The 19754-nt window shown below is 45.9% G+C and overlaps 1 protein-coding gene across 1 annotated transcript in view; it reads right to left on the reverse strand.

The window, feature by feature from the left end:
* Positions 1–16449, reverse strand: part of LOC127476573 (uncharacterized) — a 32730-nt gene extending 16281 nt beyond the window's left edge. The window contains exons 1-3 of the mRNA XM_051799592.1: positions 16413–16449; positions 14616–14867; positions 4308–5158 (exon numbers count right to left, since the gene is read on the reverse strand). Coding sequence (XP_051655552.1) covers positions 4308–5158; positions 14616–14867; positions 16413–16449 — 1140 coding nt within the window. The remainder of the gene's footprint in view (positions 1–4307; positions 5159–14615; positions 14868–16412) is intronic.
* Between the last annotated feature and the right edge of the window lie 3305 nt (positions 16450–19754).

Raw genomic sequence — 19754 nt, forward strand, 5'->3', positions numbered from 1 at the left:
AGCAACCATAGAAAAACTGCAAACATTTTCCAGGATGAGTCTCTTCCACTTTCTGTCCTTCCAGTTGAAGCTTCCCAAAATATTCACCTAACAAGACCGAAATTTTTCCCACTCCACACATGGGAATTATCGAGTAGTGTTGGAACAAAAGCTGTATGCCCATTTTTGAGCTGATGAAACCTACGAAGAAGGAAAACCACCTTGCCTCCTTTTCTGCAAGGTAAAGATGAGAAGGATCAGACAGACACAATTTATGAATCAAATGGTTGAAGTTGCTCTAGGAAAGTAATAATATAATGTATAAGTAGGTGCCAGATTTTGCTTTTAGGTACATGAGACTGAGCCAGACCCTCATCTGGAAGAAAAGGAGTCAAAGGCTCTCAGCTATGCTGTGCTGAGTTACTTCCATTACAATTTTGACCCTGCAGAGTTGAGGTGCACTACACTGACTTTACACCTGTGTAACTAAAAAGCGATCTCTGCCCTTGTCAGTGCTCACCTGAGTAAGTTTTGGGGACAGCTTCTCAGTACATGTGTCTCTGGCAATAAACCATTACAGTTGTGCTGGCCCACAGATTTCTTAGGAAGTTTAAAAATACAGGATCAGTATCTGCACTGGGAACTATGGCTAATCCAGAGCCCTCCAGGCAATATTTTGACTAGTGTAAAATCACTTTTCCTCTGAGGCTACCCAAGTTGCAGAGGTGGAAGCCTGTCTCTCTTGTCTCTGTGCAACATTGTGCTCACTGCAGCACCTGAGAACTACAAAGATTTGAAGTTCAGTAGGAGCTGCAAGAATGACAGTTGCTTTCAAGCCCCTTGTCCAATTGATCTATAATCAAAATCTGCATTTCTGGTCATCTAATCAGCAGTTTTTCCTGCCTCATTTCAGCCATTATCTGTTACTTGGATACACGTGGTGTGCTTTTCATCAGTTGGGCTCAATGGAAAACTGTCCTGGGCTGGACCTGGCAGCAGGAGTTTAAGGTGATGGGCAGCTTGCAGGGGAAGATTTTCTTCATTCAGACAAGAGCTCACTGATGTATTTTGCATTGACTTAGGTTTCTGCACTTCACACAATGCTCTTCACTTTCTCTTGTGCTCCATCCTCCCATAAATCCCTCGTTGCGTGCTCTTGCCACATTAGCATGGCCAGTACAGAGGCAGCACAGCCACTGCACCGACTGCCACCAAGGAACAGAATTATGAACCTCCCATCACGGACTCGGAGCGACTGATTAGCGACGACGCCACAGGTTGAGCGGGAAGCATTTGTCACTGAAAGCTGACAGCACCAGGAGCCTTGTGAATAACAGGAAAGAGAGGGATTGTGCTGTATATTTCTGAGTGCTCCACCCTGCTGTCCAGGAGGGGCTGTGCTTGCTGATAGCTTCTGATTTCCTCTGAGCAGCATGCACAGGCTATGGGGATGACCATCACAGGTTGCCCTATTCTTCCCTTGAACCATACCACTCTGTAAAGAAGCACTTTGACTGCTTTGGCCCAGGATAAATTGCACTGCATGAATAATGGGGTTTTTTTCATTTAATGATGACAATGTTCCCACCCTCTCTCTTCGTCTAGGATATGGGCTGGCTTTAAATGTAAACTTTATGAAGTGTGAGGAAATGTTTGTAAAGCAAAAGCATCAAAAGCTATGTATCTTCAAACTGACCCTGAACATTTAATTTTGATTAAAAGGAAATGCTTTTATTTAGGCTTCAAAGTTCTTTCTCTTGTTGTTTGACAGCTTCCACTTTCTTTCATCTTTCCAAATGCAGGCAAATTTCAAAATAACAATAGTTCAAAACAAAAGATCAGAAAGGTTTGTTTAAGAAATGCTGGACTGAAATGATTTGATGTATATTTTCAGCCAAAGCCGTTCACCAACTGAATCCAAATGGTCAAAACATTCGGTCATTTCCAGTCTTTTTCAGTATTTTCCTTCCTGTTCTCTTGGAAGTGGCCTCAGCTGTGAGGGAGGTCAGGAGGACATCAAGGGGCAACCTCATCCAGAGACTGAATCCTTGCTGGGCTGTGGTGAGCTGGTAAGTGCAGTGCTGTTGGCATTGCCACAGCAGCTGGGCTAGGGAAACTCAACTGTTCTCCTCTCACTTAAAAGCTCTGTTCCCAAAACAAGCAACAGAACTGAGGAAGTTGCTGTCGCCTATAATTAAATAATGCTGTCACTTAGCATTAAATATAAGCCAGTGTAAGCACTCTTGCATGTCTATCAACATTATTGCAGCAGGAATTGATTTGATGGAGCAATTTGGTTTGCCACGTTCTTGCCAAGCAGGGCGGGCATACCCTGTACTGGCCTGCTTTCTTTCAGACAACACTGATTGCATTTCTAGAGGTATCTGAGTCCCTCAGAAGACATCAGGCCATAGAAGAGATTGGCTTCTAAGTACCATGTTGTGTCTTGGGACAGGTTACAGGCAAATGTGAAAACCACAGAGTATGCCTGAAGCAGAGCCTCAGCTGGGATGAACCAAGATGGATTCATCAGCTGCACGGAGAGATGATCATCTGGACATTGCTTCTGAGCAAGTCTCACTGTGTCCCACCTCTGTTATATGACAGTAAAGGCAGGTCAGCCTTGTGCAGATTTGGTGAGGGCAGAAGGCTCTGCAGCTGCAAGAGGCTGTCCTGATGCTCTGAGGCACACAGAGCAGCACCAGCCACAGGGCTGTGCAGCAGCCGGTGGGCATTTCTTGTCCCAGTCAGCCTGGGTGCTACCTGGCATCCCAGCAGTTTGAAGAGTGCTGCTCTTGAGATACAGCAGCCTGGAGGTGCTCTGTGAAGAGGGGCAAACTTCCTTAGCATCTAGGTCACAGCTGTATTTATACAGCTCAAAAAACAAAGACAGAAAAGTGCTCTGGGGCACAGAGCTTTAGCACTCAGCCAGTGAGGATATTAAAAAGGAGGGGAGATAAGCCACCAAGAGCTTCATTTCCTCTTCAGCTTCTTTCTAATTTATTCTCGTGTTTATTTAAATGCTCTGCTTTGGGAAACTGAGACTCCATTTCACAAAGTATTTAAAAGAATTTCACAGAGCTGTCAGACAAGACCAACCCGGCTGCAAACCCTCCAGAGTGCAACAGAGAATTTAGGTAACTTTTTATGAAGTCTCCTTATGGTCAGACTCTGCTGCTCTGATCCTTTCTTGAACTCTCTGCCAAACGAACAGATCACTGACTGGGATCTGTGAGAAATAGACATCTGTCTTCTGCCATGTGTGAGACAGCTCTGGGGAGGAAGAGACTGCTCAGATGGATTGTGTGTTGCTTGTACTGCCTTGATATGCAATGTTAACAGAGATGGGGCATCTCTGACCTTTCTTGCTGCTTGAGAGGGTTTGGCATGCTGGAGAGGAAGTCCAGCGCCTGATAGTTCATGGCTGGGGCAGAGAGGTCATGGTTAAATTGTATGCACAGCACACATCACTTGCTACTTGGCTTCCTCCCACCCATCTCCCATTCCAATTCATCGCTATTACTGCAATGAATGCCCTAAAAAGAAATCCCCACTATGCACGGTTTGATGCTGGTTCCTGGAATCCACTGCAGTGGGCAGACAAGGCAGGGATCTGTCACCACTTCAGCAGCATGAGCCTTCAGGCAAAGCACTGGGGTGAGTGCTTGCCAGCATCTGCTATGGGAGAAGGTGCACAGAAGAGCTTTTTATTCTCCCATCAGTGGCACAGTGTCCTCAGCAATAGGGAATAGAGGAACTATGGAATGGGACAACCTGCTGAAATTATGTCTTTGCAGTTTGGTCCATCACAGCTGTGCTCGTGAGTTAAAATGGCATCTCCAGCTCCAGCCCTGCAAAGATCTGAATTTGGGCATTAGCTCCCTGCTCATGTATTATTTGGGAGAGCTGGCTCAACAGGACACAACAGGCCTGGACAGAAATGAAATATCCCTTAGACAAGTTCTGTCCAAATTTCAGTGTCCCAACAGCAGTCCAGCTGTTCCCAGGGATGATGACTAAGTTCACAATCTTCATTTTGAGACCAGAACCAAGTCCATCCTCTACTCTGGGGCTTTTTGAAACATCACATCTCTAAGAGCCATTTGTCATCCTTACCGAGACCTGATATTTATGAATTACTTCAGAATTTTACTGCTATGAAAGGCCATCTTAAAAATCAATTACCATTATTTATGGCTTACAACAGTTTCGGGGGAGGTATTCTAAACTCACTCAGATGTGTCCTAGTTTGTGACAAACAGGACTTGAACCCTGACTGGGGTGTTTGGACAGGCCTAGATCTAATATTCAGTTTAGGTGCTTCTTACCTCACTCAGTCTACAGCATTCATCCATGTATTCATTCAGACTGTCACTTGTAGGGTACTTCTTCAGAGGATGTTCATGGACCTGAAGGTCTTGCACGCTGCCAAAATTCTCTGGGAAATTGTCAGCAATTGTCTTTGGCTCTTCTGCAGGACCTGGGGTGGAAAGAGTGCTTTCCCTGGAAAGGTCCATCTCTGGAGTAGGTTCCTTTTCTGGAAACTGCTTGTCACTCTGGTCAAAATGTTCATCAGGATTTTCTTCCTGAGGGACGCTGAAGTCTTCAAGGGAAGCTGTAGGACCCTGCACAGCATCTGCCTCCTGGCTGTAGTAATCGTCTTGGTTTTTGCTCTCTGGATCTTGGAGGCTGACTTTTCTGGCATGTTCTTTACATGTTCTCATTAGCTGATGGTCAATTTCTGGAGAAGAAGAGGTGCTAAGCACACCCGAGTCACAAAATGAGTCTCTGCTGTGAAGCACAAAGCTCTTCTCTGAGCCAGTCGGTGTCGATGGAGAATTAGCCCCACTTGGCAATTCAACCCCTGAGTCCTCAGATTCAAATTTGGAGAACCTATGAAGCCGGCACTTGGACTCGAAGGCGCTGAGGTCAGGCAGGGTGGGTACGTAGTCAGTGCTTGCCGGGCCATCTGCACAGTTTGGATCTGCCGGTGCGGCTGCTGCATTTGGATTTTCCAAGCAGTCTGGTGGGAGGCTGGCGCCGGGAAGATGGGACTCTTCTGTGCAGGCTGTGTCAGCTGGAGCCTCTGGGATTAACCCTGGGTTTTGAATTCCTTCATTGCTCAATATCTTCATGTGTGTTAACACAACTTTGTCCTCAGCAGGTGGGCTCTTCTTACCTGCTTAAAAGAAAACAAGCAGAAGGTCACAGAAGGCAACAAAACTCAGTGTCTAATGCATCCCCTGAGGAATGTGGAATGTATAACTGCCTATACTAAGGTGATAGAAGGGGACAGCCCTAATTTGTTTTTCTTGAGCTATATGAAGTTTTCTTGTAAGCTTTGCTACAACAAAAGTGTTGTGTTTCATAGCCCCAGAGTCCTTTAGGGGGACTCAAATGCACACAGAGTTCTGATTTAGTAGATAGGTAGAAAACAACACATGTAGCCAGATGACTTTTTAGTGATTACCTGCATATAGATGCAGAGAAGTACATGTTCCTTCAGCATGATAGATATTAATTTAAGGCTAAATATTTTCTCTGATTTAAATGTATTCTGAACCAGCAGAAAAAAGAGTAAAACAAAATCTGTCCACAGGCTTAAGTGAATTTTGGGTTGCAATAAGCAATTTGCAAACTGTTTGGTAATCTCTGCATTATTCTCTGCATACATACAGGTGACAAAAAGCAAGTCCTGATAAGAAAAGCAAATGAGGCACTGTAAATCTTTTTAACTCCCCGAATGGTTTTAGCTATGAAGTAATTTCTTTAAATGAACTCCTACCTATTTGTAAAGAGTAAGGAGATGGGGGCAGCTTTGTTCAAGAGCTTTTTGCACATAGACAAAGAAGACTTGTTTTCAAATCACAATTATTTTACACAGTAACCTGGTAGAACAGTCTCTGGATGAAAAGCTGATCTTCAGGAGATGAAGATCTGCCCCAGGTTTTCTTACAGCTTTTTATTAATATAATATTTCATAGTGCAGACTTCTGGATCACAATGGTATGAGAGCCAGTGGGAAAGTTCTGCATCTACCCTTTAGCAAACTGCAAATCTCAGTTCTAAATCCATCTGATTGTGGATTTGGAACCAGGAATTACTGCAGTACAAAACTTCAGTTTCTCTGGTAACTTTTCCCTTACTAGTGCCTAACCCAGAGCACCTCAGAGGGCTACAATGCATACACTTTTCTGGATATCTTACTTCCTACTTCATTTCCTATCATTCCCCCCTCCTCTTTCCTTTCTTTTTGCCTGAATCAAACCAGCAGCAGCTTCACAAACTCGCTCCCAGTAATGTAACTGTGCCTTGGATCCACACCACCAGTGTGGAGCAGGGAAAGTTCTGCTGTGCAGCTCTCCTTCATAGTAACCCAGAAAAATCCCTGTTTCAGAAATAACCCATTTTCCAGCCTTCCCTCCTCCAGCTCGCTTTCTGCAATATACACAGACAAGGCAGACTTTTACTCATTAAGGCCAAGCTAACTAGTACATGGACATTTTCTACTCTATTTAAATTTCCTTTTATTTGATCTTTTGAATTTCCTGGGATGTCACTGAAACATGCCCTTTGCTGTTCATAGACACCCACAGATGTAATATTTTACACTGGATTTTCATAAAGGGCAGTGAGTGATAAATAATCCCATCTGATGGGCTTTTTGTGGCACTTGGGCACACAGTGCTTACAACACCTTATATAAGACCTTGTTTATCATATATAGAATTGCACTGCCTCTCTTAGCAGGATTCACAGACATCTTTCCAGTGCAAAGAGTCACATTTGGGACAGTCAGGGCCAGACCTCAGCAATACGACACCAGTACATTGCTGTGGTGAGGGACAAGAAAAAGACATTGCCCACAGAAATGCCCAGGGAAGTTCATCAGGAGCTGCCTGTGCTGGGCTGTGTTGTCATTCTTCCAATTTTTGGATAAGCATGAGGGACCCTGAACTGAGGACAAAGAATAGGATGGCTGGTTTGCAGCTTCACACACAGCAAAACACCAGCTGTAAGAGAGAGCTGAGTGCCAGGTCTTGGAAGGAGGTGGAGCTGAGTCACTTCTGATTTGAAGAGGATCTACCTGCTCAGCTGCAAACATCTCTTGGCAGTGAGAAGCAAAGCATGTATCTGCATGAAAAAATACAAGGCTTACAGGCTCTTCTGATGGCATCACCACCCCAGCTGGCCAACAAAACCACTGAGAGTCAGGAGGAGAGCAGCTGCATTCCTCCACTTACTTTTAAGAACAAACCATAGAAGTGTCACTCTTACCAGGAATTACTATATGCAATAGTAGTTACTTCCCACAGACTGATTGCATTCACTTATTAATCATGCCATGCTTTGCTTTGACTGGATTCTCTCACTTCTTTCAATCTGCCCCTTTTTCTTCTTGCTTAACTGGTTTTGCTCTGGCCTACACAAACATTTCTTTGTCTGAAATCAGGAAGCAGCATGTTAAAATGAGGTCTTGCTACTTACAGAAGGAGATGTCAGACACTTTAATTCATATCTTTTATGACTACAAAAACTGCAACGTGTACCAAAAAGTTTGGCTGCAGCAGAAAAAAAATAGAAGATGAGACGAAATCTCTGTCTCTCTGTGTGAGGATTGCCTTGATGCCAACAACAGTCCTTTGCTCTCCCCCTACTGTGGTCACTAGCAACATCACATGGTTTCACAAAAACTTCTTGTTTATCTGTTCTAGGCTGCAAACCATTGATCTCAGCACTGTCATATCCTGTTAACCCCAGTGTTGAGTATTTCTTATTTATCCTCCCAACCCTTTGTGATGATGCAAAATGTTATCATCCCCCTACCACAAGACCAGAATAGAGGCAAAGGATGGCAGGATTTTGCAACACGCTTAGGCACCTCATCCTCATTCATTCAGTGATACTTTCCCATGGTCAGTGAGGTCATCTGTGCTACAGCAGAGATCTCCCATGATTAAGGCAGTGACCTGAAACTCAAGTTATTCTTGTTGCACCTCACTGACAGAGCAGTCTCTTTTCTTCCTCTCTGTTAATTGAGTTATGGAATCTAAACCATGGGGCTTCCAACAAGCAGATTTTTTCTGCTACATATCTTGAAAGAGGCACACAAAAGTGCTCAGTTCTTTCAAGCATATCACTAACAAACACCAGAATGGTGCAAATAAAGCTCATCTGTGCAATTACAAAAAAAAAAAAAAAGTGAGCCAGAACCTCAGCTGCTATAAATTTACTAATTTCCAGGGCCCTTAACAGAACTGTTAGCTAGCTAATTTTGGCTGAGGACTTGGCTTGTAAGTGCTTTGTAGAGGCCCTAAGCAAAGCAAGCAAGCAAGGGAGATGAACTTCTGCCTGGCACGGAGGGAGCATGCTTTAGGGGTATGGTTACAATCCTGCTCAGAGACTTCTGAAAGGAGGTGTGAAGAACTTCAGAGAGCTGAACAATGGCATTAACGATGGTAAGATGTATTTAATTGTGCTGGAGGCCAGCCAGGTTTGACACTGCTGCTCCTGGGAATTCAGCCAAGATTTTTTTGTTGTTGTTTTTTGTTTCTTTTGCCCTGGACTGGTTTTTCACACCCCTCTGGGGTGGGGGTAAGGTATCAAACATTGCAGCTTTTAGGCAGCTGGCTGGTACACTGGTATGGCAGCCAGGGAAGGAATGGAATTTTGTGTGCATGTTTCAGAATAAGTATAGCTTCCTCAAGCATCTCGGCATGCATGCCCAGGCCAAACTTTGTCTCAGGGTAGCTTGTGCTACTTGCCTAGTAGCCCTCTCAAAGGATTATATGGCTCTGTAATCATCCTAGAGATAAACAGGGTTCCCTGGATTGAAATATATGCTGTAACTGACAGTGACTGATTGTGTATAACCTTGGGAAAGTTGCTGGGTTTCCTGTGCCTGTACAGCTGGAGAATAATATTGCTTCCCAACTCATGGGAAGGTGGTAACACTGAAGTAGCTATTAGCTGAAGGTCATTAGTAGGGAGTAAAAGGAATGGATGTGTCCCAGCTAAGTCTGTAGAACTTTGCTTTGAATCGTTTTCAGATCGTTTTCTAGGATATTTCTCTGCTGGCAGTTAGCATAGCCTAACAGGGAAATTTAAGTCTTTCAAAGGTGAATACCCTCCCATCAGCTCCTGTCCCAAGGCTTCCCTTTTTTGGAGTTTTAAGTCCAAGTATGTTTTTCCAGTTGCATAATAGCTAGCAGCTGCCACAGCTCAGCCTCATGCATTAATACAGAGATTTCTGACCAGGAGAGAGAGGGTGAATATCTAAACAAGAAATTGCTTTCAAGCATTTTCTTTATCCCAAGTAACTTGCATGCAAGAGATGAACAACTGCTCAGGCAAAACTCCTGTGTGTTTCCAGTCCTGCTCAGGCCCAATTCCTGCAAAAGCTCCCATCTTTCTAGTAAACCAATCTAAAGTCTGTATCCAAATCCCCATACTCCAAAGCACTGGAACCCATGTCTGATTTTTTTTTTTCTTTTCTTTTCTTTTTTGCATCTATGCCTATGGCTCAAAGCTGTGTTTCACTGGCAATTCCTTCAGTGCAAGCCTTGTCAAGCTACACACCTGAGAGGGTCCTTGGCCTCTGATGCACTGACTTAAGTATCATAGCACATGGTCTTCTGATGTATCTGGCTAACTGCTGGATGGGAAGAGGCCAGGCTGGCAGTGGGATGAGTGCTCCTAGTGGCAGTAAAGAGCTATACTATACAGCACTGCCCTTTGCTGCTCTCCTCCCTTCCAATCTCTGCCCACTTGTCTTCTCAAAATGTTCATCTTCATTTGTAAGTTACTTGGCAGAGGAGGATCTCTGTTAAACATGTGCACAGTGACTGGCACAACTGGAACCAAAGTTTCCTTGTCTTCATCTGCTGCTGGAGCAGCATTAGAGCCATGGCAGCTTTCTCCTTGTCCCCAGAACTGATGCAAGGTCTGTGTGCACAGTAAACCCATCCACGGTGGGTGGTGCTGGCGGGGTTGTGCAGGGTGAACAGTCCAAAGATACTCAGAGAATCTATTCCTCCCTCTACTACTGTCTGCCACAAGACATGCAACACCCTCTACACTGCAGTTCATATGGTCAGTACTTTCCAACTGTACTGTGCCACAGGAGCAGAGCACCAAAAATAAAGGGCATCCCCAATGACTTGGGTTGTTAGAGTAGAGGGACTTTGCATAGCTGCCTTGCAAAGGAAGACCAAAGTCAAACCCCAGCACTCCTACCAATCTGCTTAGCCCTCAGTACAGGAGTAAGATGCACATGCAAAGCCCCAGAAAAGGTTTTTCATCATCCCATAGGGAACACACGCAGCCTGCCTAGCAACTCCTCTCTGGCTCCAGCTTAAAACCCTGTGCCATGCAAGACTGGTTCTGTGATGGGCCTGTGGCCTTCAAGTAACAGACTAAGAGATGATTGTCGGCTTTTGAAAAATCATTAGGTAGCAGTGACTGGTGAGCTGGAGTCAAACTCATGACCTAGAAATGGAAGGCTGCCTCTCCCATTAAGTCCTTGCATTCCTTCATTTTCCTTCCTTCCTTTACAAAAAGTCTTCCTTTAGTTCTGTCACTGTGCCACATTCTCTAACGCTGCTGGCAGTACAGCTCAGGTGGTATTTCCCTTTAACTTCCAAGAGGTGATTTTTTTTTTTCTCTCACCAATGATGAGGTCTCAATTTCCCAGCATTTAAGAGAAAAGGGGTCACTTCCTTTCTGAAACAATAGGCATTTTTTGCTGCTGACTCTTCCCCCATATGTGCTGAGGGGTGGGACTGGGTGTTGGGGCGTGCTGGCACCTCCCCAGCACCAGCGGCCCCCACACAGTGCCTGAGGGAGCTGTGTTACTTTCCTGGCTGGGCAAGGGCTGGCCCTTGCATAGCCCTGTGGGCACAGAGAGGCACTGCATAGACAGGACCTCAGTACTCACAGGAACTGGATGACTCTTACGCTGCCAAAAAACTAAACCCAAACAAAACAATCCAACAAACGAAAGAAATTCCCACCCCCCAAAAATGAGCAATTACTACCAATTGACGCTCTGGGAAGAAAATCTCTCTACAGAGCTTTGCCGTGTATTTCCATGGGCCAGGGATCTCCCCAACCACCTGGTGCTTTAATGGACTGTTGAAGACCTTGATCCCAGTCCCGGCAATGGCAGGGGTGCTGCTTGGCACTAAGGGTCTGCAATCTGCCTTCCCCAATGCCTTTCAAGCAAAGCATGCTGAGTATGCTGCTGGATCTTGGGCTGCCCAATCTGAGCAAAGGCTTCTCCTTAACAATTAGGGCAATCATGAGCCTAAGAATTTCTAAGAAGAGCTTATCAGAAGGTCTTGTGTCTTCAGTGCACCCGTTACAACTTCTATCTACAACACCAGAAACTTGTGAAGATTTTTTTTTTCCCCAACCAGAACTGCGACTAGAAAATTCACATTTGCAGAAGAACACACTCCCATGTGGTAACTGAATATTTGCACCATAGACCAAATTCTTGAAATTTCAGTTTATCCAACCAGGAAACTGAAATGCATGTGGATTTCATGAGAGTACATACACAATTTGGTTTGCTTGAAATTTGAATGCAAAGGCATAGTTATGACAAAGCTGAGATTTTAGATAGTCCTTGGAAAAAGCACAAATTTTTTGGATCTTTTGGCTCCAAGGTGGTCTCTAGTCTCACTGTTAAGTGTGTGAAGTTCCTTTGGATCCTAGTTTGGTAATAAAATGTGACCAGAAATTTTATAGGTCCCCGCAGCTGCAGCTGGTAATGATAAATCCATATAAAGCAGATGCTGAGAGAAAGATAACACGGTTCAAGGACTCTAACTGAGGAGGCATTCATGACTTTAGTACATATGTTTTAGAAGAGGAGGAGATAATTATAGCTCTTTGCAAGCATTTGAGGAGGAATGAGGAGATTGATTGTTTACTGATTGATACAGTTGGGTGAACTAAAGAGGAAATGGATTTCCAAGTGGAGAGGCCACTTGACACTTTTACAGCTTGCTTCTATTCATTCCAAGTGACCTGTGAAGTTTTTGAAACCTAAAGACAGGTCTGATAGATTAGTGACCTCTGTTAGAAAGTCCCAGGGCACAGCAGGTCCCCAGAGACCACCTGGTTTATCAGTTATTTGTGTAGGCTGTCAGTGTTCAGTTTTTAGACCAACACCTGACCCTGTGCATAGTGCCAGCTGAAGAGCCTGTCCCACTCATTACTGCATTTACCCTGCAACTTATTTCTTTATATATTATATATATGTGTTTTATATATATTAATATTTATATATGATATATGGCCCAGTGGGAAAACTGGGACAAGGATAATTTCAGTGCACAAGGATCAGTGCCCAAGTCCTCTCCACTCTGCAATGTAACCACTCCTGGTGTTGGGGGTAGGTTCAGCTCTCACAATCACCTATGGTGCTTATTTATGAGATTTTGTCAGGGAGATGACAGCTGTCACTAAAATCCTTCTCTTTGGAAATTCCCATGTGCTCCTTCAGGAGAAAGGTTCAAAACATTAACTAAATAAAACAGTGTTTTCAGGAGTAGCCCTGTATAACAGCAAAAGATTGTTTAGCACACAGGTCACAGATGTGTCTGACCAGAAAATGAAAACAATGGAAACAAATATACCACAAATTAGCAAAGACTGTCTAATTTAGGAGATCTTTTCCATATTCATCTGATCTGTAGGCTGCCTCATATCATGGAGGATTATTCAACCAGAAATGAACTGGGAGACAGGAGGCCCTTTGCAAGGATGGAACGTGTCCCCCAGGGATGACAGGTATGTAGTAATTCAGGTTTTATTACCTATAATAAGCTTGGATAAACAATTGTTCAATAGCTCCAGAGACCAAGGCCATTTAGACACCAGTGCTTCAACTGAAGCCAGAGGAACCCATGAATTGTATTGGAATGGTCACTGTTAACCCATTCTTCATGTGCAGTCATTGCTGTCCTTAGGCAAAACCCTGGAGAGCTGCTTCTGCTCAGACAAGGTAGTAATAGACAGGTGTAACCATGCTCTTGCATGTCTGAAATATTTTATGGTTGCAATGAGAGCAGTGACGGTTCTGGGGTTTGTTGCTCATGCTGAGGCCACAAAAGGACCTTGGGGAAATGATGAGGTGGTGGTGATGCAGAGTGATTCTGTAACTGCAGTGAACTGAACTCGCAGGTACAGAAGGTCCTGTCACACTGACACTTCTGCTCTAACAGCCCCCTCAGGAGGGGGGGGCAGGGCAAAATCCAGCCTATATCCCTGTTACTGAGCTGCCACTTAAAAAAAGTTTTGTTTGGTTTAAGTTTTCTATCTTAGGCTGCAGCTGGAGATACAACTTTTTTAAGTCCCTGCCACAAAGCTTGCAAAAAAGAGCATTCTTGGTTCTTTCTTAGTAGAGATGGGGTCCAAACCAGGATATATATATTTGGTGCCTCCTTCTAGCTGAGGTGATTAGGGAGCACAATCCAAGCCTTGAGTACCTGAGTGGATGCCCATGGACGTGGTGCCTCTGGTGACTCTGGGAACTGCCTGTGCTGCAGCAGTCCAAGGAGATAGATCTTTTTTGGCATAAAGATGGGAAGACAGGACTCCAGGAGGCAAAACCACCCCAAACACAGTGTTTTGCAACATTTTTACCACCCTGCAGTTGTGCAGCAGGCTACATTTATACTCCAGCAAACACTGTCTGGAGCCACCTCCATGGCAAGCAAACCAACCCAGTGCAGTGATGCTAATGGGACAGAAGCTGCTGGTCTCGTTTACAGCTGACACAACGAAAGCTGAGGGGTGAACAGGGATGTTAAAAGAATTCTGCTACCTGGGGCTTGTGATCTCGAAGCCTGTAGCTCTGGCTAAGGAATAAAGTACATTGGACCCGTTACGCCTGAAAAAGACATACTGAGACCAAATAATTTGCTTTCACAACAGGCTTAAAAAGTTACAAAGTGATCAGCTGCAGAACCATAGCTGCCTTCCCTGCCAGGGTCACCTCCTCTGCACAGAACAGGAGGGGAGCACGTAGAACATTTCGAACCCGCGATAGAATTATCTATGTGCTGCACGGGGATGTACCAGCCTAGAAAGCGATCCGGTGTCCGCTGCCCGCGCAGTGACGGGCGGAGGGCAGCCCCGACCCGCGCGGTGCGGGGACAGCGTGTGCCCAGCGCTCCGATGGGTGCCGGTCCCTGGGCAGCACGGCGCTCGGAGCCACAGCGCTCCCGCCTCCCCTGCTCCTCTCTCCCAAGCTTTGCCGCGCTTACCAAGGCGAAATAAACCCATTTAAAGAGGGAAATCAAACCGGTCCCTGAAACGCGATCCTTGTCCCCGCCGGCCCCGGGTCAGGAGCGGAGGGGCCGGAGGCTGAAGCGGGAGGGGACGCGCTCATGGCAGACTCACCTGCGTGGGGACAGAGGCAGCCGGAGAGCAGGGAGCGCAGCATGGGGACGGGGCGGCCGCGGCGCCGTGCCCGGCCGGCGGGGCCCAGGAGCCGGGCGGGCCGGGATGGGCTTGCCCTAAGTACCGTCTGCGCGGCCGCTCAGGGGAAGGAAGGGGGTGGCGGAGAAGCGGCTCTGGGGAGGTGTTGGCAGCCGCGGGGGCCCCGGGGAGGGCGGAGGACTCACCTCTCCAGGGCGCTCCCAGGGTGAAGCTCCGGTGCCAGCTGAACATCCCGGCAGCAGCCGCCCTCAGGGGCGGGCGGGGCACGGGGACGGGGGTGCCATCGCTGCCGGCTGTCCCCGAGCTTTGCACGTCCCTCGGAGGGCGAGCGGGACCGGGCACCGGGCTTAGGGCATAGCCGGGCAGCGCGGAGCGGGCAGTGCTGCCGGCGCGGAGGCTGCGGAGCGGAGGGCGGGCGGGCGCCCGGCCAGCAGTGACTTATAAAGGGAGCAGCCCAGAGGAATGCATCTCCTGCGCCTGATAAGCCGAGATGACTGGAGGGGTTTGAACTACCTTTGCAACCCCCAGAGGAGGGCGGGGGGGAGAGAGGGAAAAAAAGGACGTGAGAGAAGAAAAAGAAAAATATTTTAGTACTTGCATAATGTCAATAAACAACTCCCCTCTCTAGTGGCAGGGAAGGCTGGAATGTTTTGGGTGGGGAGGAGAGAGTAAAGTGGGTTTGGTGTTTTGTTTTTGTTTTGTTTTCTTTTCAGGTTTTTTCTTGTTCTCTATTTAAATCACACGTTATTTGTTCATAATGCAAAAGTGCCTTGGTTGTCGCTGGGGCTGCAGGCTATAGGTAAGAAGGGTGAGGAGGAAGTGGAAAGACTGTCACGGGTGCAAAATGTCATGGGCAGGTTTGTGGTGTCACCCCACTGGAGTGAACTGGGAATATGCAAGCCAGGCATGAAGAGTTCTGGGATGCCCTGGGCATGGTTGAGCCACCAGGAGTGCTGCCTTGGGAAACATGTAGGAAATTACTCCTAGGCTAGGTTTAAGCAGTACAAGTTCCCTACAACCAGCAACCCCATAACCTATTTGGGGTCTCTGCTTGCTAAGAGAGCACCAGTCCCTGCACTACTCTCCCATCCAGACTTCTGCTGACACAAGCACTCTCAGGAGAAAATGTCCTGCTCCACCGGTTAAACTGGCCTAATTCTGTGGACTTCAGCTGTCCATAGGATCAGTGGCCCCAAGGAGATCACAGAGGGGCAGTGGTGCTACAAATACCATGAGAAAGTGAGGCGGGGGGAGATCAGTCCAGTTGCCTGCTTGCTCTGCAGGTGCAGGTCCTCCTGTGCCTCTGCAACACTCATCTCAGGACAGGTATCAAGTAAAGTAAATTGACTTTTTGTTGTAGCAGTCACTGGAGTTTGCAGATTAGCACCAGTTACAATCTAAAGACAGGGTGTTTAATTGGCCCCTTTTCTCCACCACATGCTTTATTAATTGTTCCCAAACTTGTGTCATCCAACAAAGGGCATCCTTCCTCCCCAGGCTGAGAGATTCTTTATATTGCTCCCCCCTTGCCTCCCACTACAGTGGGATAGAGTTTTTGTGGGCTGCGTCTGATTTTCTTGCAACACTCCAGGCACTCCACTCACTGTGCATCCAGTGCCTGCTCATGTTTTTCTGAGAAACCAGAGTGTGGTTTTTTGTGTGGACAGAAGTGGGTTTTCCACACTCTTTGGGCTGGTGAGAAGGAAAGCTGTAGGTTCCCTTGGGGAAGGAGGTCCCTGTTTCCTGCAGTGAGACAGTCCCAGGCCAGGGAGGTGTGCAGGACTGTGGTTAGTGCTGTGTGCTTGGTGTGAGACGTGCTGCCATGTTCTACACGTGCAACCAGCCCAGGCTCACCATCTCAGCTTCAGTGGGCAGACTTAAATTATTAGAGCAGCAGCAGAGTAGTTTACAGATGCCTTAGCATGAATTCAGTAGCATTGTTAGCAGCCAAAGGAATTCTGGAGACCAAGTATTACTCTCACCTTCAGCTCCGCTGCCCATATACCATTTCATCTCCATTCTTTCCGCCCTCTTGCTGCATTGTTTTGTACACTGCTGAGCACATCACACTCCTATATTACCCAGAAACTTCTTTTTTTATAGTAACTATTTTGGAGAAGGAAAAAAGCTACAATGCTGAGGTCTGTAAATAGCTGCAACCCAAAGTGCTCTGAAATGTATATAATTTGTAGTAAGCAAAATGTTTTATGCTGTCAGAAATCTAGATTTCTAAGAAGAGTCTCAAGCTGGCTGTTTCTAAGCTCAGTTTACCCCCTTGTGTTCAACAAATACTTGAGGCCAACAGAAATTACTGTGTTACCAAATATAATAAATAAAAGAATCCACTGACAGTAAGCTTTTGAACAAGAATAAAACATCCCTTGGAATGTGCACAAGACAAGTGCTCTAGCCCTGGGCTAGGGCAAATATGGAATGAAAATGGCTGGCAATAAGCACAAGATTTTAATGCTCCAGGTATTCTCACAAGAGGGAGTGTTTGTGTGTATGAAACTGATAATTAAATTGGAAATGCCCTGTGTTGACAAAATATGGGACAGTAGCAAAGTTGTTGTTAGTTGTTGTACATGGTTATTTTTGTCTACACTTAAAAAGTTTTAGTAGCATAACTGTGGTTTTTGTATTTTTTCAACTCAGATTTATTTGCTGTATTAGCATCAAAATGTTTTACACTTGAGTAGCTTAGCACTAAATTGGGAAAAAGCATTAGCATGCTTTGAACTTTTATTCCAGTGTAAAAGCATCTACCTGGAGGGAGATTTTACCATTTTATTCTTGTATTATTAATAACAGTGAAACCTTCCAAAGGGTGGACACCACTGATTGCAGCCCTCATCAAAAACAGCCCACAAGCAAGAAATGAAAGTGATGCCTGGTTTTGGTGTCCAAACTTGAAAAAAGTGCAGAAAAGGGAAACTGATTATTAATGTGCTTTTGTCTAAACCTTGTGAACACCCTTGACACGGGAAAGGTCATATCCCCTATGTGCAGAAATACATTGAACCTTGTTGCTGCTATAGTACAAAAAAGAAAGGATACCTCTATCCTGCAGCCTCATCTCTTGTCTGACAGTGAGAGTATTGCCAGATCTCACTATTTAATTGGGAGTTTTGAGGCACATTGGCTCATTTTCCCTAAAGATCAGCCTGTTAGTGAGGAGACTGTGGGGCGCTGGGGCTGAGCTGTACAGTGCTGTGCTGGGACTGAGCACAAGAATGGAGAGGAACCTGCCTCAGGGACAGCCTGGTCTGAAGACTGGGGACACATTACCACTGACTTCCAAAAACCTTGCGGTTTTTGGTACATGCTACATCTGCCCTTTCCCTGCAGCTGCCGGTTCTTGTGCTGTACCTCCTTCCCATTCATCCGGGTGCTGAGAGTATGGGATGGGTTCTCCAAATTGTAACTGGGCAGGAAATTCCCTCTTGAGCTGCACAGGATGTAACAGGAAGAGGAAAAACCTCTTAGTCAGCATCAGCTTCATTTCTGATGGATGCATCAATTTCCTCAGTCATAAGAAAACCCTCCACCCAAAGAAGTCCCCAGTTGTGGAGAGCTGTTGTGTCTCTGGATCCCCTGGGCATACAGCTGCATCCTATCTTTCTTGTCATCTTTGTCAACTTGGGGCTTCTAGGAAGCATCTTCAGAGCAGAGGGCACTTCCCTACTGTGGAAAAGTCAGGCACAAGCTCTCAGGGAGCTGCTCACACCGAGGAGGGTGGGTGAGGGTGTTAGCCAAGGTCTGTTTATAGTGTAATTCCCAAGTTAGGCACCTGGAAAGCAAGAGAGGTAAAAAGATTTCATGGTGCCTCCTAAAAGTATGTGGGCCATTGTGTTGTTCCCTCATGCCCCAGTTAGTACTATGCAATCCCAAATCTTCCATAAAAATGATTGCCACTGAGATGCTCTGCAGTTGCAAAGAAGGGTGCCTGTCAAATGTGAGCCATGCTTCAAAAAACTCCCCAGGAGCCAAATTATGCAGTAGCAGGACAGAGCCCTGAGCAAGTGCAGCTCTGCATGGGTGAGCATTCCTAGTTGGGACAGGTGTTCCTCTGCTGTTTGGCTTTAGGCATGTCCCATGTGCAAATAACTTCATCTCCTTCTGCTGCAGCTTGTCTGGGAGAACGGGATTTTTCTAAGTAGTTTCAAGACCCATCTTCTTTAAGTTGTATGGCCCCCAAATCACAGGATTTCTCATGCATGTAAAAAGCCTCTCCACCTGGCGTGAAGTATTTGTGGTGACGAAAAACACATTCCAGTGTCATTGTCACTGTGGTTTTCACACTGAAGCACATAATGAAATAACTGTCAACCTTTCATCATATGTATATATTAGACCTTGTTTTCCATCCCATTCCCTGACCCCTCAGTTAAAGGCTGGATCTGGACAGGTTGCTTGACTAACTCCTGGATTGTTTTGTACACCTGCAGTGTGGCAAAAAAGGACCCTGTGTAATTCAATCACATCCTTGACTTGAATATGTTTTCTTTCATTCTGATATAACAAGTTTTTGAGATGCAGCTGACAGAGGGACATCGGATCTGTGTGATGGTTTGAGAAAAAGGGGTGAATTTGATGTGGTGTTATGGGGAGGCTCCCCAGCAACAGAAAAAGGACAGGGAGGATATGGTCTGTGCAGCATCCAGGGTTGGCTTGGACCTGTTCCCTATGGGTGACTATAAGGAGTTGCTCTCTGTTTTAAGTTTTAGCTACTTTTGCCATGCCAGATCAGCCATGCCAGCAGTGCAGTATTGATGTCACTTAAGTGAGCACTCGCAGCACCTTCTGCATGAGGGTGTCAGTGCCATCCTGGGGGTAGCCTGGTGCCATGGGGCTCTTGCCTTGCACTGCACCTGCGTGCATGGCTCGGGGGAGCCTTTGCTGCCTCAGTCAGGAGCCCCTCGCAGGAGGGCCAGGTCAAGGGAAAAAAAAGAGGCGTGGGTTCAAAGAGAAATTGCATTATATTTGCATTCCTGTAAACAGAAGTTTCCAGAACACTCCAGCTTCCTGTGAAATGGTTCTCTTGCTAACTTGGCAGTGGTCTGCATGTGTACAGCTTGTACAGGTGAAGGTTTGGGATCACACAAGAGGAAGTTGTTTTACTGCCATGCACTTATGGTGCAAAAAATAGATTGCTGGGGTAGTGACCAGCTCTCAAATCCGTTAGCAGTAGTGTGTTAACTCTTGCAAATCTTGTGTTGTGCTCCAGACACTTGTTTTAGTCTAAATACATTTCAGTTTTTGCCCTTCCCTCAGGGAATCAGATATGCTTAATTAACACTTATTAACCCTTAATACTCAAAATG

The sequence above is a fragment of the Manacus candei genome, unplaced genomic scaffold (genome assembly GCF_025592945.1).
Source record: "Manacus candei isolate 608988 ecotype Guabito, Panama unplaced genomic scaffold, ASM2559294v1 h1tg000050l, whole genome shotgun sequence".
NCBI classification, from domain to species: Eukaryota; Metazoa; Chordata; class Aves; order Passeriformes; family Pipridae; genus Manacus; species Manacus candei.